The 20038-nt window shown below is 40.0% G+C and overlaps 1 protein-coding gene across 1 annotated transcript; it reads right to left on the bottom strand.

Annotated features, from left to right (window-relative positions):
- Window positions 1–3091: 3091 nt before the first annotated feature.
- On the bottom strand, window positions 3092–17399 carry LOC109933186 (calpain-1 catalytic subunit-like). The gene is made up of 6 exons (XM_048601073.1): window positions 17333–17399; window positions 14068–14136; window positions 13390–13468; window positions 11307–11423; window positions 7130–7188; window positions 3092–3765 (listed from the first exon to the last, which is right to left on the bottom strand). The coding sequence occupies exons 3-6, from the start codon at window positions 13451–13453 to the stop codon at window positions 3742–3744; spliced, it is 264 nt and encodes an 87-aa protein (XP_048457030.1). The 5' UTR covers window positions 13454–13468; window positions 14068–14136; window positions 17333–17399; the 3' UTR covers window positions 3092–3741.
- Between the last annotated feature and the right edge of the window lie 2639 nt (window positions 17400–20038).

The raw sequence follows: 20038 nt of genomic DNA, 5'->3' as shown, positions 1-20038 counted from the left end.
GCTGTACTTAGGATATTCCTGAGAATATATCCAGGGAAGTTGAGTGGAAATGAGAAATAAGAAAGGAATGATCATCTTATTACAATGGTACTACAAACTGCCCAAACTCTTTCTCCCCCCCAACTCCGCCCCAACACACAGGCACACATACAACTGGAAATTGAGAACTAAATTTATAAGACCTCAGTAATCTTTCAGAATAAATAGGTTGGTTATGGTAGGGGATTTTAACTTTCCAAACATAAACTGGGACTACCATGGTGTTAAAGGCTTGGATGGAGAAGAATTTGTGTACAAGAAAATTTTCTGTATCAGTATGTGAATGTACCTACTAGAGAGAGTGCAAAACTTGACCTACTCTTGGGAACTAAGGCAGGGCAGGTGACTGACGTGTCAGTGGGGGAGCACTTTGGGGCCAGCAACCATAATACTATTAGTTTTAAAATAGTGATGGAAAAGGATAGACCAGATCTAAAAGTTGTTCTTGATTGGAGGAAGGCCAATTTTGATGGTATTAGGAGAACTTTCAAGAGTTGACTGGGGCCAAATGTTTGCAGGTTAAAGGGATGGCTGGAAAATGGGAAGTCTTCAAAAATGAGATGATCAGAGTTCAGGGACAGTATGTTCCTGTTATGGTGAAGGGCAAGGCTAGCAGGTACAGTGAATGCTGGATGATGAGAGAAATTGAGATTTTGGTCAAGAAGAAAGCATATATCAGATATAGACAGCAGAGACAAGTGAATCCTTAGCATACAAAGGCAGTCGGAGTATGCTTAAGAGGAAAATCCAGAGGGCAAAAAGGGGACGTGAGATAGCCTTGGCAAATAGGGTTAAGGAGAATTCAAAGGGATTTTATAAATAAAAGACAAAAGGGTAACAAGGGAGAGAATAGGGCCCCTTGAAGATCAGCAAGGCCACCTATGTGTGGATCTGCAGGAAATGGGGTAGATACTAAATGAGTAATTTGCATCAGTGTTTAATGTGGAGAAGGATAACGGAAGATGTAGAACATGGGGAAATAGATAGTGTCATCTTGAAAAACGTTTGTGTTACAGAGGTGGTGGTGCTGGATGTCTTGAAATACATAAAGGTGGATAAATCCCTGGGACCTGATCAGGTGTACCCTAGAACACTCTGGGAAGCTAGGGAAGTGATTGCTGGGCCCCTTGCTGAGATATTTGTATCATTGATAACCACAGGTGAGGTACCAGAAGACTGGATGTTGGCTTTTTTTATTCATTCATGGGGTGAGGGCATCGCTGGCTAGGCAGCATTTATTGCCCATTCTGGATACAGAACTGGCTCGAAGGTAGAAGACTGAAGGTGGAGGTGGAGGATTGCTCTTCAGACTGGAGGCCTGTGACCGATGGTGTGCTGCAAGGATCGATGCTGGTCCACCACTATTTGTCATTTATTTAAATGATTTGGATGTGAACATAGCAGGTATGGTTAGTAAATTTGCAGATGACCCCAAAATTGGAGGTGTAGTGGACAGTGAGGAAGGTTACCTCCAAGTACAACAGCATCTTGATCAGATAGGCCAATGGGGCTGAAGAGTGGCAGATGGAGTTTAATTTAGGTACATGAGGTGCTGCATTTTAGGAAGACAAATCAGGGCAGGATTTATACACTTAATGGTAAGGTCCTGGGAAGTGTTGCTAATCAGAGAGACCTTGGAGTTCAGGTTCATAGTACCTTGAAAGTGGAGTTGCAGATAGATAGTATAGTGAAGAAGGCGTTTGCTATGCTTGCCTTTATTGGACAGTACATTAAGTATCTAGGTTGTCTGGTCGGTATGTATGATTGGACAGAAGGATCTAACATCTCATGACTCTGTCTCTGAAATGACAATGCAGCAGCCACTCTGAGATGGTGCTGCTGGAGATTTCTTGTAATCCTGTTGGCCTGAATCATGTCCTGTATTGAATACTGAGGGTCAGATTGTGAGGCCTTTTGAAGAGTTGACTTTAGATAGTGAAGCCCAAGCTGCAGCACTGTTCCAACCGCTATCCAAAGTTAGCAACACAAACCTGGATAAGGTGATGGCGAGGGGGGTCAGCAGGTATGTGACGTGTTGGGAACAGTGGAGCTCCTCCTTAGTGCCCTACCCTTGAGCTGTTGTACAGAGGTATGTGAGCACAATGAAGTGATGACATCAGCACAAGTGCTGATATTCCCGGTGATCGGTCGTAATCACTCTATTTTAAAAGCTGGTCCTTATCCTTAGCTGTATATCTGTAGATTATTACTAGTCACTTTGCGCTTTGAACTAATGTCTACATTGCTGATTTGGAGAGGTTACAAGATCGTTCCAGATGCCTTGAACTCCAGGAGTGGGCATCCTGCTTGGTTTAAAGGCTGAGTTTATTTTTGGCTGTTACTGGATCCCCAGTTAGCCTAAGTGAGCCAGATACCTCACTCACCTTTTTAGATTCTGAACCAGTGCATAAGCAGTTCCCTTTCACAATTTCATACTTGGTTGTCAGTGAATTTTTATGTAAGGCCTTGTTTCCAGTAAATGTTTGGAGATGGTAGTTCTTGAAATTAGAAAACAAAACAGAAGTTGCTGGAAAAGCTCAACAGGTCTGGCAGCATCTGTGAAGGAGAAATCAGAGTTAACGTTTTGGGTCCGGTGACCCTTCCTTGAAATTAGAATGCCATTACATCTTGTTGTATTGTCCTGAACCATAACTCTCTCCCACTATGCAGTGAGATGAGGCATGGTTTCATTAGCATTGCTTACAAGACATGCGACACTGACTCATTAAGGCTCCTTTGGTAATACTTTCTAAGTGGTAGAGGTTGCAGGTTTGCAAAGATAATTGCATGGATGCATCAGCGCTTGAAGCTTCCCTTCCAAGCTATGTGCTATCCTGACCTCAAAGTTCCTTCAGGCGGTGGATCACTATCCTGGAATTCTCTTCCTAACTGTACACCAGATGGTCTTCAGTGTTTCGAGAGCCATCTCATTACCACCTCAAGCATAAAGAGGGATTGGCAATAAAACACCCATATCCTATGACAGAATAAAACCAAATCAAGTCATATGAGAGCTTCCACAAAAAGGCAATTGACAAATCATGAGCCAAAGTTTCCCACATACTGTGTTTAATTTTCAGGTACAGTTTTTGTTAAAAGCAATTTAATATTTCTGATTATATTAAGCACACAGCTCTGCAAAAACCACTTAGTATCCATATCCATTATAATTTTAAAATAAATGATAGCAATTATGGGCGCTATTCTTTGAGTACCTAATTAGTAACAAAGTACATGTTTTTTCACTTCAGTTTGAATGTTACATTTGCATTTAAAATATTGTATCCAAAACTGTAATCCTGATTCTCCTCATCTGCAGATCTCAGCATTGACTTCATGTCTGCATCTGCAGACCTATTTTTAGAAGAAATAGTGTGAAGTTTAAATGCTTTGGGTTTTAAAAGAAACTGAACAGATTAATAATTGTAATGAAAGACACATTCTCAGCAATCCAAACACTGTCTTATACAAAGATTAAAATATCCTTCAGGAACATGAGTTCTGATTGGTTAATTCATTGCCACCCAAAATGTTGAATGAAGTACATGACAGCAATGCACTAAAAGAAAGCAAACAACCATATTCCCTCACTCCATACATATTCATGATGCCAATAAGTAATTCCCATTTTTCCATTTATTGCTTAGACATGTCTGTGAGTGTCTGTTGATTGGCCAAAGTCTGACTTCTTGCAGCTGGACATCAGTTTAGTACCAAACTCAACCACTGAAAAGAAAAATGAGATCATTGTAAATGAATTTCAGACAATGCAAATTAGGAAGACTATATCATGTTTGTACATTAAGGAATTTCCCAACAAAAAAAAAATCACTTTGATTTAAAACAGGAACTCTTAGCATTGCATGTAAAACTGAAAGCTAATATTCTAAGTTAAACTAAGCATGTGGAGCTAAGAAATATTTTTCAAACCCTTTCTTGAATTGGATAAATTGGAATTAAAGTTTACGCTCAATTTCTATGGTAATCTTGTTAGCACTAACAGTGAGTCTAAAAAGCGGATTAATGATGAGAGGAAAGAAGAGACGTTAACGAAGATTAATGAGAATCACAGTTGGGGGTAAAGGCACAAGAAATAGGCAAAGATAAAGAAGCTAAAAGAATTGAGGTGAAATTGTAATTCTGAAGTCAATTCTCTTTTGTTAGCTATGTTGGCAATTGTGCTGCTTGATGCTTTTACGAGAAAGATTATCCTCCATATTACTCCACAGTAGCAACCCAAAAGATCGGCAAAGCATATGAAGTCAAGCTTCAACCTGCAACTAATATCACCATATCTGCCAGCCCTCTGTATGGTAGTTACTGGTATCTGTATTGCATAGCTCTGACTCTGAACATAGAAAATGTTTTTTTTGTCAGGTAGATAATGTAAAGATTTGTAGAAATGTACGGCTGAATCCCGTCCATCAGGCTACAGCAGTTCTTCTCACTAATTCATTACAGCTGACCAATAAATATGCCCAGTCAAATGAAAACACTCAGTAAAGAATTTCTGTATTTACCACCCTCATTATGTGCAAGGTTGCAGGCTTTGCAAGATGCAAAAAATTAAAACTAATTTCTAGAAACAGCTGTTTTTAAACAATGATTTCTGGAGCTGCCCCCTCACCCACCCTAGTTACATTGGTGAGTAGCAATAGAATACTGAGCAGTTGGCTTCAAACTAACTTTTAATTAGGTCAGTGTCTTTGACAGTGATCGTTTGTATCTACGCATTAACCGAAATATTGGATCATGTGATCATCGTTATGGAAAAGGATAGAACTGATCAAAAAGTTCAAGTTCTAAATTGAAGTAAGGCCAATTTTGACAGTATTAGGAACTTTCAGAAGTTGATTTGGAGGAGGCTATTCACAGGTAAAGGCACAGTTAGGAAACGGGAGGTCTTTTAAAAATGAAATGAGAGTTCACAGTCAGAACGTTCTTGTTAGTGTGAAGGGCAAGGCTGGTAGTTGTAGGAAATGCTGGATGGCTAGAGAAATTCCAGCTCTGTTCGAGAAGAAGGAGGTGTATGTCAGGTATAGACAGCTAGCATCGAGTGAATCCCTACAGCAGTAGGAGTATACTTAAGAGGGAAATCAGGAGGGCAAAAGGGTTAAGGAGAATCCAAAGACTTAAGTACATTAAGGACATGAGTAACTAGAGAAAGAATAGGGCCCCTTAAGACTCAATGTGGTCGTCTGTGTGGAACCAGAGGAAATGGGCGAGATACTAAATGAATATTTTGTCAGTATTTATTGTGGAGAAGTACATGGAAGCTAGGGAACTTAGAAATAAAACTGTCTTGGAAAAGAGTTCATGTTGCAGAGGAGGAAGCGCTGGAAGTCTTAAAATGCATAAAGATAGATAAAGCCCCAGGACCTGATCAGGTGTTGCCCAGAACTTTGTGGGAAGCTAGGGAAGAGATTGCAGGGCCCTTTGCTGAGATATTTGTAACATTGACAGCTGCAGACGAGATGCCGGAAGACTGGACATTGGCTAATGTGGTTGCCATTATTTAAGAAAAAGCCGTAAGGAAAAGTCGGGGAATTATAGACCAGTAAGCGTTACATCAGTGATGGGTAAGCTGTTCGAGGGAATTCTGAGGGACAGGATTTATATGCATTTGGAAAGGCAAGGACTGGTTAAGAATAGTCAACATGGCTTTGTGTGTGGGAAATCGTATCCTGGGGAGTGTGATTAGAATCATGCAGCATGGAAACAGACCCTTCGGTCCAACTAGTCCATGTCCACCATGTTCCCAAACTAAACTCGTCCCACTTGCCTGTGTTTGGCCCATATACCTCCAAATGTTTCCTATTTATGTACAAATCCAAATGTCTTTTTAATGTTGTAACTGTACCTGCATCCACCACTTCCTCTGGTAGTTCATTCCGCACATGAACCACTGTGTTCTTTTTTAAAAACAAAAAAGCTGCCCCTCATGTCCTTTTTAAAACTTTGTCCTCTCGCCTTAAAAATATGCCACCCCCAAGTTTTGAACTGCCCAACCCTAGAGAAAACAGCTTTGTTAATCACCTTCTCTGTGTTCCTCATGATTTTATAAACCTCTATAAGGTCACCCCTCAACCTCCTATAATTTAGTGAAAAAAGTACCAGCCTAGCCAGCCTATTTTTATAACACAAACCCTCAATTCCTGGCAACATCTTGATAAATCTTTTCTAACCCTGGCCAGTTTAATACTATCCTTCCGTTAACAGGTGACCAAACTGCACATAGTACTCCAGAAGAGGCCTCACCAACATCCTGTACAACCTCAACATGAGTGTTGTTGAACAAAGAGAGCCAGGGGTGCAGGTGCATAGTTTGTTGTAAATGGGTCAGCAGATAGACAGGGTGGTGAAGAAGGCATTTGGCATGCTTGCCTTCATTGGTCATAACATTGAGTATAGGAGTTGGGATGTCATGTGGCTATACAGGATGTTAGTTAGGCCACGTTTAGAATACTGCTTGCAATTCCGGTCACCCTTCTATAGGAAGAATGTTGTTAAACCTGACCGTGCAGAAAACATTTAAAAGATGTTGCTGACACTGGAGAGTTTCATTTATAGGGAGAGGCTGAATCGGCTGAGCCTTTTTTCTCTGGAGCATCAGGGGCTGAGGGGTGACCTTGTAGAGGATTATAAAATCATGAGGGGCATGGATAGGTTGAATAGCAAAGATCTTTTTCCTGGGGTAGGAGAGTCCAAAACAAGGGGCATGGGTTTAACCAGAGAGGGGAAATATTTAAAACGGACCTGAGGGGCGTAACTTTTTCACGCAGAGGGTGGCGTGTGAATGGAATGAGCTGCCAAAGGAAGTGGTGGAGGCTGGTCCAATTACAATATTTCAAAGGCATCTGGATGGGTATATGAACGGGAAGGGTTTAATGGAACAAATGCTGGCAAATGGGACTAGGTCAGATTGGGATGTTTGACTGACACGGAAGAGTTGGACCGAAGGGTCTGTTTCCGTGCTGTGTGACTCTATGACTCTAATTCACTTTCACTGCATTTGTCAGGAAACATGGAACAGGGTATGTAAAACATGTCAAAGAGTTTGTATTGATTCACTTCCACCACAAATACATACCTGAAATACATCCAGTTCAGCATATCCCTCATCATCCAGGTCTAATTGCTTAAATATTCCTGAAAAAGCAAGAAAACAAATGGGCCCATTTCAAAACTGAATCACCTTTCTTTCAAGATGAGGATTGGGGATAGGTGAATTTTCTTGAAAAGTTAAACAGCTGGCTCCTTCAGTATCTTTGCAGATCTACCGGTTCTCTAAAAAGTGTAACTGAGTAAAGCAGCAAGACGGATTCCTTGTACGGAAATACATTTGAAATGGAGCCTTACATTCACATTTCTAGGTAAATTGCACCTGATAGGTTTAATTTAAGGAATTAGATGAGGATTTCGAACTTGTATCAGTTGAACAATAGGGGAATATTGTGGGTGGTAATCTCAAAATTGTTGGCACCTGATTGGCTGACCCATATCGCACAAACACTCTGTGACATATCAGTTTTGCAGACATTTGTAGGCAGCTACTACAACCAGGACAGGCAGAAAGTTGACACCACGCTCTTTCACAACTCCCTACCCCACAAAAAAAAGGCCAGGGGACAAATAAGTACTGAAAAATGAGACTGCAATTATATAAAAGCTTTAATATTTGCATTCCCAATATTTTAATCACACTATAATGTCATGAGCAACATGTTCAGAACACTAGAGCTATAAATAAGATCACTGTGGATTATTGATGAGGATAATTCACTTGTTTGCAGGTGCAGGTGCAGATGCAGGCAATGCTTGAACACTACTAGCGGTGAATGTATCTCCTCTAATATGTCTCTTCTGTCAAATTGAGAGAAGTTCCTTTCGTGGTTCACTAATGGGACAAATATCCAAGCTTCGATGCTGCACCAATTATACTGAAAGCCAGGTGAGGCAGATAGATGACCTTGCGACCCAGACACTTGGCAGCCAGTTCTCCTAACCTTGTTGCCTCACTAATATAAACAATTAAATATATACAAAGATGAATACACTTTTTTAAAATCTTCTTCAAATCAGTACTTTTTAAATCAGTTTCCGTAGCTTGTTAACTTCTGGAAACACAAAAATTTGAGGGATATTGTGACAAGATAGGAAAGTTGCATTGAGATATATTATTCAACTTACAGGGATGTAAAACAGGCAGCATCTGATCAGCTTCCTAACCATATCCTGTCAAATTAGCCTTTCCATTGACATTTTATGCTGAATCAAGTTCAGGCCCTCTCTACTGCATACAGGGGATTCTGCTATAACACGTTCTGGCAATGCGAATTGGCTATAACATGATTGACAAAAAAGGGAACGCTATTTCTAAAATGCGAACTTGTGTTAGGCATAATGTGATTCCATCGAGTATGGATTGTATGTCATAAGCCTCAAATACAATATCACAGAACAAGTGTCTTATTAGGGAAGTATGTGGAGTCTTAGTTTTGAAGAGTTTATGCTGAACACATTAAATACATCAGCATTATTTAAAAATGCAACTCATTTAAATAAAAGAATGGACTCCAATGCTAAATTGATGTAAGTAAAAAATGAAATATAGTTTAAAACAATGAGTGCTGTTAAAACATGCACCTTTGTATTTAGTATATTTGCCTAGATTTTGTTACATGTTTAATATGTAAGAACTTCTGAACCTGCTCATGTGAATCATTTATACCAAAAGTTACAATCTGTTCTAGAATCATAGAATCCCTATATTGGGGAAACGGGCCATTCGGTCCAACAAGTCCACACCGACACTCCGAATAGCATCCCACCCAGACCATCTCTCTACCTTTGCGCTGTAATCCTGCACTTCCCATAGCCAACACACCCAATCTACGCATCCCTAAACGCTACAGACATTTTAGCATAGCCGATCCACCTAGCCCGCACATCTTTGGAGTGTGGGTGGAAACCGGAACACCTGCAGGAAGTCCATGCAGTTCTTTTCCAGCACTATTTTGAATACAATGTTACTTCGGTTCACAACACATTTAATCCTACAATTAACTTCAATGCCAACAGGCTACAAAGGAAAGATAGGTCAGGTTCCTCTGCATCATTTATCTGAAAATCTATCCAGAAGACTGTGCCGAAGGAATGTCGGGTCAGATCAGCATTTAAATGGAGGAGGGAATTTTACTAAAATTTGCTGACGTGTCAATTTCAGGGGAGTTTTAGGAAGGGTTGCTGGCTGTGAGATCAATCTCACAATTTTGCAGTACTCCCCTCTTTTGGATCATGCTCACACTATGATGTACTCACCAGAGGCAGTACTGACCATTACAGGGATTTCCAGTAGAAGAACTCTATTTAAAGCCCAGCTGTCACTTCATTGTAAATACAAGGTCAGAGTCGTAAATGTATTGCCTTTCTGCAGCATCACCTGTTTGATTAAACTGTCATTATAACTGCAGCTATAAGAATGAAACTACACAGGTGAGGAAGAATTTTGGAAAATATAATTGTTATGTGTCCTTTGTGCCCCTAACCCCAATTTTCCCTTAGGCCCCATTATTTCTATAGCGCGATTTTCTATAACACGATGTTGCACTGGAACACAACTATCGCGTTATATTAGAATCCATTGCAGTTTAAAACTGAGCCAAACTTCAAGTAGGTGGGAGAGCCGAATGGTTTCAGTAAGGTCAGAATTAGTGATGAATCTTAGCTTATTGCCCTATAGCTGGGGAATAGACCTTGTTGGTGTGACAAAGAAAAGCCCAAGTATAGGTTGCTGATGAATAAAGTTTGGGGAATGTCAGTGTGTTCCTGGACAATTTTTGAATTCTATTCAATAATGCTGGTAGCCCTAGATAATCTCTCCACTAACAGCAGTTAGGACGTTAAAACTCATCTTTTATTTCAGCCACCTTAGGCCTCCATTCTCTCCTCTCAAATATATGGTGCCATCTGGCTTTCCTACAGATGTTGGGTTAACACCTCTCACATTCTTACAGAATTTCAAGTGATCAATCCTTGTGATTTGGCAGAGGATATAGTTAATGTCCATTGATGAGAATTCTATTGTTATACCGTAAGACCATAATAAATAGGAACAGGCACAGGCCATTTAGTCCCACGAACCTATCCTGCCATTCACTAGGATCATGACTGATGTGCCATTTCTAAGGTCTAAAGTTTTCTATCTTTACCCCTACTGATCAAGAGTCTATCTATCTCAGCCTTAAATACACACTAGGACTCTGCCACATAGCTCTCTAAGGCAAGGAATTCTAAAAGCTCTCAGCCCTCTGAGAAGAAATTCCTCCTTATCTCAGTCTTAAATTGGCACCGCTTTATTCTGAGATTATGCCCTCTACTCCTAGATTCTCCCAGCATTTACCCTGTCAAGCCTTTAAGAATCCTATATGCTTCAATGAGATCACCTGTCATTCTTCTAAACCCCAGTGAGTAGAGTCCCAACGCGTTTAGCCTTTGCTCACAAGACAATCCCTCCATGTGAGAGATCGTCCTAGTGAACTTTCTCTGAACTACCCCAAGTGAAATGATGTCTTTCTTTGGACAAGGGGACCAAAACTGCGCTCACTCCTCCAGATGTAATCTCACCAGCACTTTGTACAGTTACAGTAAGTCTTCCTTAATCTTTACTCCAATCCCTTTGAAATAAGGGCCAACATTCCATTAGCCTTCTGATTACCTGCTGCACCTGTATGCTAGCTTTCTGTGTTCCGTGCACAAGTACTCGTAAGTACCTTTATCTTGCATGTTTCTGCAGTTTTTCTCCATTTAAATAAGTGTTCTTTTGTTCTCCTTTCCAAAATGAACAACTTCACATTTTCCCACATTACACTCTATTTGTTAATTTTGTGCCCACTTACTTAACCAATCAATATCTCTGTTTGTGTCACCATCAACAACTCACCTTTCCACCTATTTTTGTGTCATCTGCAAATTTTGCTATAGTACATTCACTTCCTTCCTCCAAGTTATTAATATGTTATAAACAGTTGTCCCAGCACTGATCCTTGTGGCACCCCCACTGATTACAGGTTGTCAACTTGAAAAGAACCCCTTATCCCCATTCACTGTTTCTCGCCTATTAGCCAATTCTGATCAATGCCAGTATACTTTCAGCACAATGGGTTCTATTCTTATATTGCTAGAGAGGGGCTCCTGAAAGTTGGATCCAACATGGTTATTGCACTTGGATTTTAATGAAACAGAAGACAGTTTGACAAATAACTTACTGAACATGGTTTCCAGACGGATTAAAGAGCCAACAAAGTTATCAAAGTCAATGAGAAGCTCATTGTTTGCGTAACGGGCAACAAGGATCTGAATCAGTGCGTTGTTCAGAGTGAAACCTGGGCAGAAAACCAGAATGATATATCAATACATTTGTTAATTTTATTGACAACTCATTCTGTGTGCACATTTTTCTCATCATTGTACAATTATGACTAGAATTAATTGGGAATGCAGACATTGTTTTGGCAAAGTTTGGAGTTGACGATGAAGAGGTAGTATTAAAGGACCTAGAAGTATTAATATGGCAAAAGAAAGATTTAAAGCAGTTGTGTTTGTGGATCAGGTACATGTGCTTTAATGGACAGCCTTGATCTCTCAAGAGTACCTCAAAGACCTGTTTTTCTAGTGAAAGAGTACAGTGATGGAGGACTGTTTTAGAATAAATTATTGTTAGTCAAGGGTATTAAGAGGCCTGAAACCAAAGTAGGTAAATGAACATAGCTGAAGTTGCAACATACTCAAGAATGTGAATAGCCTATTCCTGTTCCTAAGTTCTTCCAAGCAACAAAAATATAAGGATATTCCCACTGGGAAACCCTTTGTATTTAATACATAAAGGGCAGGAGGTCTATGAAAACAGTTACATTTCCCCATAGGGTAAATGGGTGAAGTGCCTCAAAGAAAAACTCCAATATAGATCATCTTTCTGTGAATTCTTTTACCTGAAACACTGATCAACACTTCCAATTAGTCTCACCATTTCCTCTGCAAAGTTGGATGCCCATTTTATACTTATGTATGCCAACAGGAAGAAGGAGTTGGTACTTCAGTCATCAAGCCTACCCAACATTCACTGAGTTCATGTCTATATTCTACCTCAGGTACACTTTCCCATTCTATTCTCATTGCCAGATAGATGTTTGCCAGATTAACAAAGAAAGAAGCAACATGGTCTGTTTCAAATTGTTTTATTTATTATACTCTGTGCCTAAGTGCAGAATACTTTCCTGTTCCACAGAATTCCAATTCCACCTACGTGAAAGTTGGCTCTAATGTATGTGTTCTAATTTTCCCCCCAATTAGTATGAACTGCTCCTACAGCAAGAATATGCAAAATATAAAATTGACAAGAGTATTCACAGTGCTAGCACTACTACTGCTCAATTGCCCCACTATCCAAAAATCTGTCAATCTCTGATTAAGTGCACTCAATGACACTTGCAGCTCTGAGATAAATTAATATTATAAATTTCTCCTCATCTCGACCCTAACTGACTGAGCCTTTATTTTGTGACGTGTAAGCATCCTCTCAGCATTATCCTAAAAAGCCCTCAAAATGAAATGACTACTCATTGATCTAAACACTCGTGAATGTAGGCCTCTTCAATGCAATTCTTCTTTATAGGACAATCTCCTTATCTCAGCAGTCAGTCTAGTGAACCTTCACTGCAATTCCTTGAAGGTGGAGTGACCTTAGCAAGGTCATATTAAGCAAGACGATAAAGACGGAAATTAGCAGGCATGATAACACCATATCATTACTACCAACTTTTAAATATATCCATCCTCATTTTCGGGTGAATATCACTATTGTTGGCCAAATAATTTTGGTGGAATATTGAGTAGGGATCAAGTGCGCCAAATTCTGTTTCACCTGCAGAAACGTCGCCATTGAAAATGAAGCAAGGAAGGGCAAATATAGGCTGAGACTTATCAGGAACTGTCTGAAGAAGATAGTCATAAAGTAGGTTGATGAGATAACAAGGATGATCTTTTTGGGCCTAAAAGCTTTTTTTAGGGTTTCTAAAAATTCTTGTGTTCTTAAGACAGCTTAGTATTTTTTATTGAGCATTTTATACCCTAGAAACAACAGTTCTCCAAATGCAAACCGAAAGAACTGTGGATGCTGTAAATCAGGAACAAAAACAGAAGTTACTGGAAATGCTCAGCAGATCTAGCAGCATCTGTGAAGAAAAAATCAGAGTTAACGTTTCAGGTCAGCTGACGCTTTCTCAGAATGGTCTCCAAATGCACTTTGGTATCATATAGATGATGGGGGCAAATGAATTGTTCACATATTACCTGCTTCTTCAAGTGCCATTCTCATTTCATGTGAACTCATGGCACCAGAGCAATCAACATCCATCTTCTTAAAGATTCTCTGGGTGTCAGAAAAGAAAAAAAATCATGCTTTTCTAGTTTTATTTTAAGCTTTACGTCAAACTTTGTGTGATGAAAAATAAAAGACCTTTCAATTTTCTACGGTTTCAATCAGAAGGAACATAGCGTAACAAATATAACTATGGTCACGGAGATGAATCAAGTTAGCTGCAGTTCCTGTGTAGCACCATAACTTTCATAAAACAGTGCTATCTCACAGTCTCCAATTTTTCTATTATTAAATATGTACTTTAAATCAATTAGAAAAACACAAACTCTCTCCAAGTTTCAAACACTCCTTTTAGTCAAAACTATAGGTTCACCTGTTTGTTTGGTTTCTTTAAACATCATTCCCTGTGGCTAGCAGGGGGTGCACATTTCATGCTTTGAAAAATTTCTTTACAAGGATCAGCTGTGACTTGGGGTTGATTTTCGTGTACAACCTCTTGGGGCCATTCCAATAGAATGACTACAGTGTCTTGGTTGGACCTCATTTAAGTTAACCTGATGAACTATCTGAGCAGTACAGGCCCTTAAATGCAGTTTATTGATCTGCGAATGGAAAACCCAACAGACGGTGACACAAATCAGGACACTTACCAGAATCTTCTGTAATTTGATCCAAAATGTTTTGAATTCCACTAGTCCAATTTTTCCAGATCCATCCTTCTGTTTTACAATTCTCATTCAGGAAAACTACTTGAAAGTACCTCACATATAGAAATATAAAAATTTTAGTAAACCCCATCTTTTATTGGTTCTGATGAATGAGTTCTGATGAATGACATCTTATATTTGGGTATGATCTGCTCAGACAATATCTGGGTTGAGACTTGCATATGGCTGGGTTGTTTGGAAGTAAGGGAGTTTCACCAGCATGTGACATAATGATAGAACACCATACTTCTTGCATTCATTTCACAATCTCAACCTGGTCATCAGGAGAGGCAGCAGAGAAGTGAAGCCTTTCCCCAAGAAATTCAGGAATAAAAACAAAAATGAATCCAAATTGCTGCTGCAAAGCACCTGACAGCTAATTGAAGACTGACAATAGCAGAAGCCTAGATTCAGATAACCAGTTTGGCAAGAAAATATTAATAAAGTGGATGTTCAGAGATTGAGACACAAATTAAATTTCATTCTGATTTTTATTTTAGCCTAGGAAAGAGGAAGAAATAGGATTAAAATAAATTTTGAGGATCTCTTGTGGTACAGTGGTAATGTCCCTAGATCTGAGCGAAGAGACATGGGTTCAAGTTCCACCTGCTCCAAAAGTGTGTATTAACATTTTTGAACAGGTTGATTAGAAAATATTTTTTAAAAAAGGAAGAAATAAATGCTGACCTTCATTGCAAACAAAGGAGGGTAGAGCTAGCATTAGTGGATTAGGTATGGAGTTTAGCAGCAAAGATAGTTGAGGAACAATGGCAAGTGTTTAAGAAAATAATTCATGACTCACAACAAAGAGAGCAGTGAGAAAGAAAGATCCTAGGAAGTAGATAAGCCATTGCGATTAACCAGGAAAGTTAAAGATAGCATTAAATTTAAAGAATAAACATACAATGTGGCAAAGATTAGTGGTAAGTCAGAGAATTGGGGAAGTTCTAAAAACTAACAAAAGATGACCAAAAAATAATGAGGGAGAAGATAAACTTTGAGGGAATACTTGCAAGTAATATCAAGATGAACAGCAAGAGCTTCTTCTAAGAATAAGGGGTAAGCCATTCAGGTCTGAGGTGAGAAAGAATTTCTTCATTCAGTTGTGAACCCGTGGAATTCTTTCCCACAGGAAGCTGTTGGGCCAATTTGTTAGATATATTCAAGCGGGAGCTGGGCATAGCCCTTGCAGCTAAAGTGATTGGGGGTATGGGGATAGCCACGGGAATGGGATACTGAGATTGCACGATCAGCCAATATCATATTGAATGGTGGTGCAGGCTTGAAGGGCTGAATGGCCTATTCCTGCACCTATTTTCTATGTTTCTATGTTTCTTTAAACATATGAAAAGGAAAAGAGAAGCCAAAATGAACTTGAGCCCCTTCGACAATGAGGTTGCGGAAATAATAATAATGTGAATGGATATTTTGCAACAGTCCTCACAGTAGAAGACACTAATAATATTCCAATAATACTAAGTAACCAAACAGCAGCATAAGTACAATAACAATCATTAGAAAAAAGTACTCAGGAAACTAATGAGGCTAAAGAAATGAGGCTAAGTCTTAGAGACCTGACGGGATGCATCCTAGGATATTAAGAAGTAGCTAGGGAGATAGCGGATGCACTGATATTAATGTTCTAGGAATCCTTAGATGCTGCAAAAGTCCCAGAGGATTGAAAAACTGCAAACGTCATGAACTTATACGAAAAGAAAAGGAGACAAAAGAACACGTAACAATAGGCCAGTTAACTTAATTTCTGTTGCTGGGAACTACTGTGACTAGTGCCTATGATAAAGGATGCAAAAACAGAGAATTTAGAAATATATAATATAATCAAGCAGAATCAGCATTGCTTCATGAAGGGGATATCATGCCTGACAAATTTATTAGAATTCTTTGAAGAAGAAACAGTAGGATAGATAATAGGGAAGCAGCAGTTACAAAATATTTGGATTTTCAGAAGGCATTTGATAAGATACTACACAAGGCTACTTAACAAGACAAGAGCCCATTCTTTTGAAGGTAGTTTATTAACATGGATAGAGAATTGGATAACTAATAGAAGACAAAGAGTTGGAATAAGAGGGCATTTTCAGGATGGCAATCTATAACTGGTGGTATACCACCAGGAATTAGTGCTGGGGCCACAATTATGTACAACATATACTAATGACTTGGCTGAAGGAAGTGAATGTATTGTCAGCAAGTTTAAGAGATGACACACAAATAGCTCGGAAGGCAAAGTAGTGAGAATGACACAAGAAGTCTGCACAGGGATATAGACAGGTTAAGCAGGTGGGCAAATCTTGGCAGATGGAATTTAATGTGAGAAAATATGAGGTTATCCAGTTTGGCAGGAAGAATAGAGGAACTGAGTATTATGTAAATGGAGAAAGACTGCAGAAAGCATGAGAACAGAGGGATTTGGGAGTACTCATGAATAAATCACAAAAAGCTAATATACAAATGCAGCAGGCAGTGGGGAATGAAGAGATAAAAGAGTCATTTAGACTTGAAACGTCGGCTTGCTTTATCTCCATGGATACTGCCTGACCCACTGTGATCTCTAGCACTTTTTGTTTTCAGTACAGATTCCAGCATCTGCAGTAATTTGCTCCTACTAGGCAAATGGAATAGTGGCCTTCATTTCAAAGGGAATAGAATATAAAATTAGGATGGTTTTGCTAAAATGATACAAAGCACTAGTCAGACTAAAGCTGAAACACTGTGACAGATTTGGGCCAGTTATCTCAGGAAAGATGTACTGTCATTGAAGGCAGTCCAGAGGAAAGTCCACCAGATTGATCCCGGACATGGATGGACTGTTTTGTGAAGACAGGTTGAGTAGATTGGACTTGTGCTTATTGGTTGCTTCCCCTTGTGGGACAGTCAAGGATCAGAGGGAATAATCTCAGAATAAGGGTTGCACATTTAAAATAGAGATGGGTAGGAATTTCTTCTCTTAGAGGGTCATGAACCTGTAGAATTCTTTACAGCAGTAAGTGATAAGTTAAGTTCATTCAAGGCTAAGATACATTTTTAATCAGTAAGTGAATCAGGGATTCTGGGGAAAAGGCAGGGAAGTGGAGTTGAGGATTAACAGGTCATACACAATCTAATTTAATGGCAGAACAGACCAGTTGAGCCGAGCTGCCTATTGTTCCTGTCTTATGGCCACACATGGAGTCATTTAAAAGGATACATCCAACAGACTGATTATATTTCGACAGGTTTCCAAACTAAAACCATCACTTTTAATGTCATCCCCTAAAAAGAAAAGAGTGCATATTATTACAGAATAGGGAATGAAAATATCATTTAAGTCAACATTTGTACAGTTGCATTAATGATGTAACATGAGATTTGAACACACAGAGTCATAGAGATATACAGCATGGAAACAGACCCTTCAGTCCAACTTCTCCATGCCAACCAGATACATTATTCTAAATAAATCTAGTCCCATTTGCCAGCATTTGGCCCAAATCCCTCTCAACTCTTCCCCTTCATATACCCATACAGATGCCTTTCACATGTTGTAATCATCCCGGCCTCCACCACTTCCCTTGGTAGTTCATTCCATGTACGCACACCCTCTGCATGAAAAAGTTGCCCTTTAGGTCCCTTTTATATCTTTCCCCTTTCACCTTAAACCTATGCCCTCTACTTTTTGACTCCCCCATCCCAAAGTCCTTGTCTATTTACCCTATCCATGTTCCTCATGACTTTACAAACCTCTTTAAGGTCACCGCTCAGCCTCTGATGCTCCAGGGAAAATAGACACAGCCTATTCAGCCTCTCCCTATAGCTCAAACCCTCAACCCTGGCAACATCCTTGTAAATCTTTTCTGAACTTTTTCTAGTTTCACAACATCCTTCCTATAGCAGGGAGACCAGAATTGCACACAGTATTCCAAAAGTGGCTGAAGCAATATCCGTACAGCCACAAAATGACCTCCCAACTCCTATACTCAATGCCCTGTCCAACAAAGGCAAGCATACCAAACACCTTCTTCACTATCCTATCTACCTTCAACTCCACTTTCAAGGAATATGAACCTGCACTCCAGGATCTCTTTGATCAGCAACACTCTTCAGGACCTTACAATTAAATGTGTAAGCTCTGCCATGATTTGCTCTCCAAAATGCAGCACCTCACATTTATCTAAATTAACCTTCATCCACCACTCCTCAGCCCATTGGCCCAGCTGATCAACATTCACTGAACTCTGAGGTAACCCTCTTTGCTGTCCACTACATCTCCAATTTTAGTGTCATCTGCGAACTTACTAACCATACCTCCCATGTTCACATCTGAATCATTTAAATAAATAACAAAAAGCAGTGGACACAGTACCGATCCTTGTGGCATACCGCTGGTCACAAGCCTCCAGTCTGCAAAGCAACCCTCCATCACCACCCTCTGTCTTCTATCTTCAAGCCAGTTCTGTATCCAAATTGCTTGTTCTCCCTCTAATCTCTGAGATCTAACCTTGCTAACCAGTCTACCATGAGGAAACTTGTCGAACACCTTACTGAAGTCCATATAGATTATATCCACTGCTCTGCCTCATCAATCGTCTTCGTTACTCAATCGAGTTAGTGAGACATGATTTCCCACGCACAAAGCCATGTCGACTATCCCGGATCAGTCCTTGCCTTTCCAAATACATGTAAATCATGTCCCTCAGGACTCCCTCCAACAACGTGCCCACCACCTATGTCAGGCTCACCGGTCTATAGTTCCCTGGCTTTTCCTTACCACCTTTCTTAAATAGTAGCACCACGTTAGCCAACCTCCAGTCTTCCAGCACTTCACCTGTGGCTATTGATGATATAAATATCTCAGCAAGGGGTGCAGCAATCACTTCCCTAGCGTTTCCCCACGTTCTATATCTTACATATCCTTCTTCACAGTAAACACTGATGCCAAAACACTCGTTTAGTATCTCACCCATCTCCTGTGGTTCCACACAGGCAGCCTTGCTGATCTCTAAGGGGCCCTATTCTCTCCCTAGTTACCCTTTTGTCTTTAATGTATTTGTAGAAGCCCTATTTGACAGGAATATCTCATGTCCCCTTTTTGCCCTCCTGATTTCCCTCTTAAGTCATGGACAGCCCAAAGATCATGAAGCATGGATTCTTTATTCCACTGACATCAGGTCTTTATAAACCTGAGGGAAAATTCAGGTTAAACAAGGAAGACAGTATTTAAATGGCATTAAGCCTGTAGTTTACATCTGGTTGAGGAACTTGTCTGCCTGATCCTTTTTCATGAAGCTTCCTTCCACCTAAAGCTCCCTTTTCTTCAGAGAGGGTCAGATCGACTGCTGCAGCTGCTCACCTCAGTGTCCTCTCTCACCATCATCACCTGCTGCTGGATATTCTATTACACACTCGCCCCTGCCCCCGACCTTGCTCAGCAACTACACATAGCAGACGGTGACTGTTTCCTAAGCAGTTGTGTGACTTGCAGGTTCAATTATGCCATGGTGACTAGAATATTCTAATGGAATTAGTGGAAGCATTTTCTCCAAAGGACCTTCTCAGCCTCATTTTTGTACTGGTACTTTACAATCATTCAATGTTATTCTTCTGTCTCTGTCTCTTGGACACCATTGTGAACACCTCATTTAGCCTCTTGTCACACTAGGCTATTCCACCCATTGACCTGACCATCCCCATCAGATGCTGTGGTGAGCCCAAGAAAATGGTCCCAGGGAAGGACTGGGTCTTGTCCAAAGAATGCACAATAGCCTTTGGATTCCGAGATAGTAGGAACTGCAGATGCTGGAGAATCTGAGATAACAAGGTGTAGAGCTGGATGAACACAGCAGACCAAGGAGCATCAGAGGAGCAGGAAGGCTGACGTTTCGGGCCTAGACCCTTCTTCAGAAAATGAAGAAGA

The sequence above is a fragment of the Rhincodon typus genome, chromosome 9 (assembly GCF_021869965.1).
Source record: "Rhincodon typus isolate 14 chromosome 9, sRhiTyp1.1, whole genome shotgun sequence".
NCBI lineage: Eukaryota > Metazoa > Chordata > Chondrichthyes > Orectolobiformes > Rhincodontidae > Rhincodon > Rhincodon typus.
The sequence above is the reverse complement of the archived record's forward strand: the minus strand, read 5'-3'. Positions and strand labels throughout refer to the sequence as shown.

What these genes read in the sequence shown, in the direction of transcription:
- LOC109933186 (XM_048601073.1), bottom strand. Translation starts at nt 13,453, where the DNA reads ATGGATGTTGATTGCTCTGGTGCCATGAGTTCACATGAAATGAGAATG. An exon ending in AATGGCACTTGAAGAAGCAG is followed by an intron (nt 11,424 to 13,389) that starts GTAATATGTGAA and finishes TTTTCTGCCCAG; the next exon opens with GTTTCACTCTGAACAACGCA. An exon ending in CCGTCTGGAAACCATGTTCA is followed by an intron (nt 7,189 to 11,306) that starts GTAAGTTATTTG and finishes TTGCTTTTTCAG; the next exon opens with GAATATTTAAGCAATTAGAC.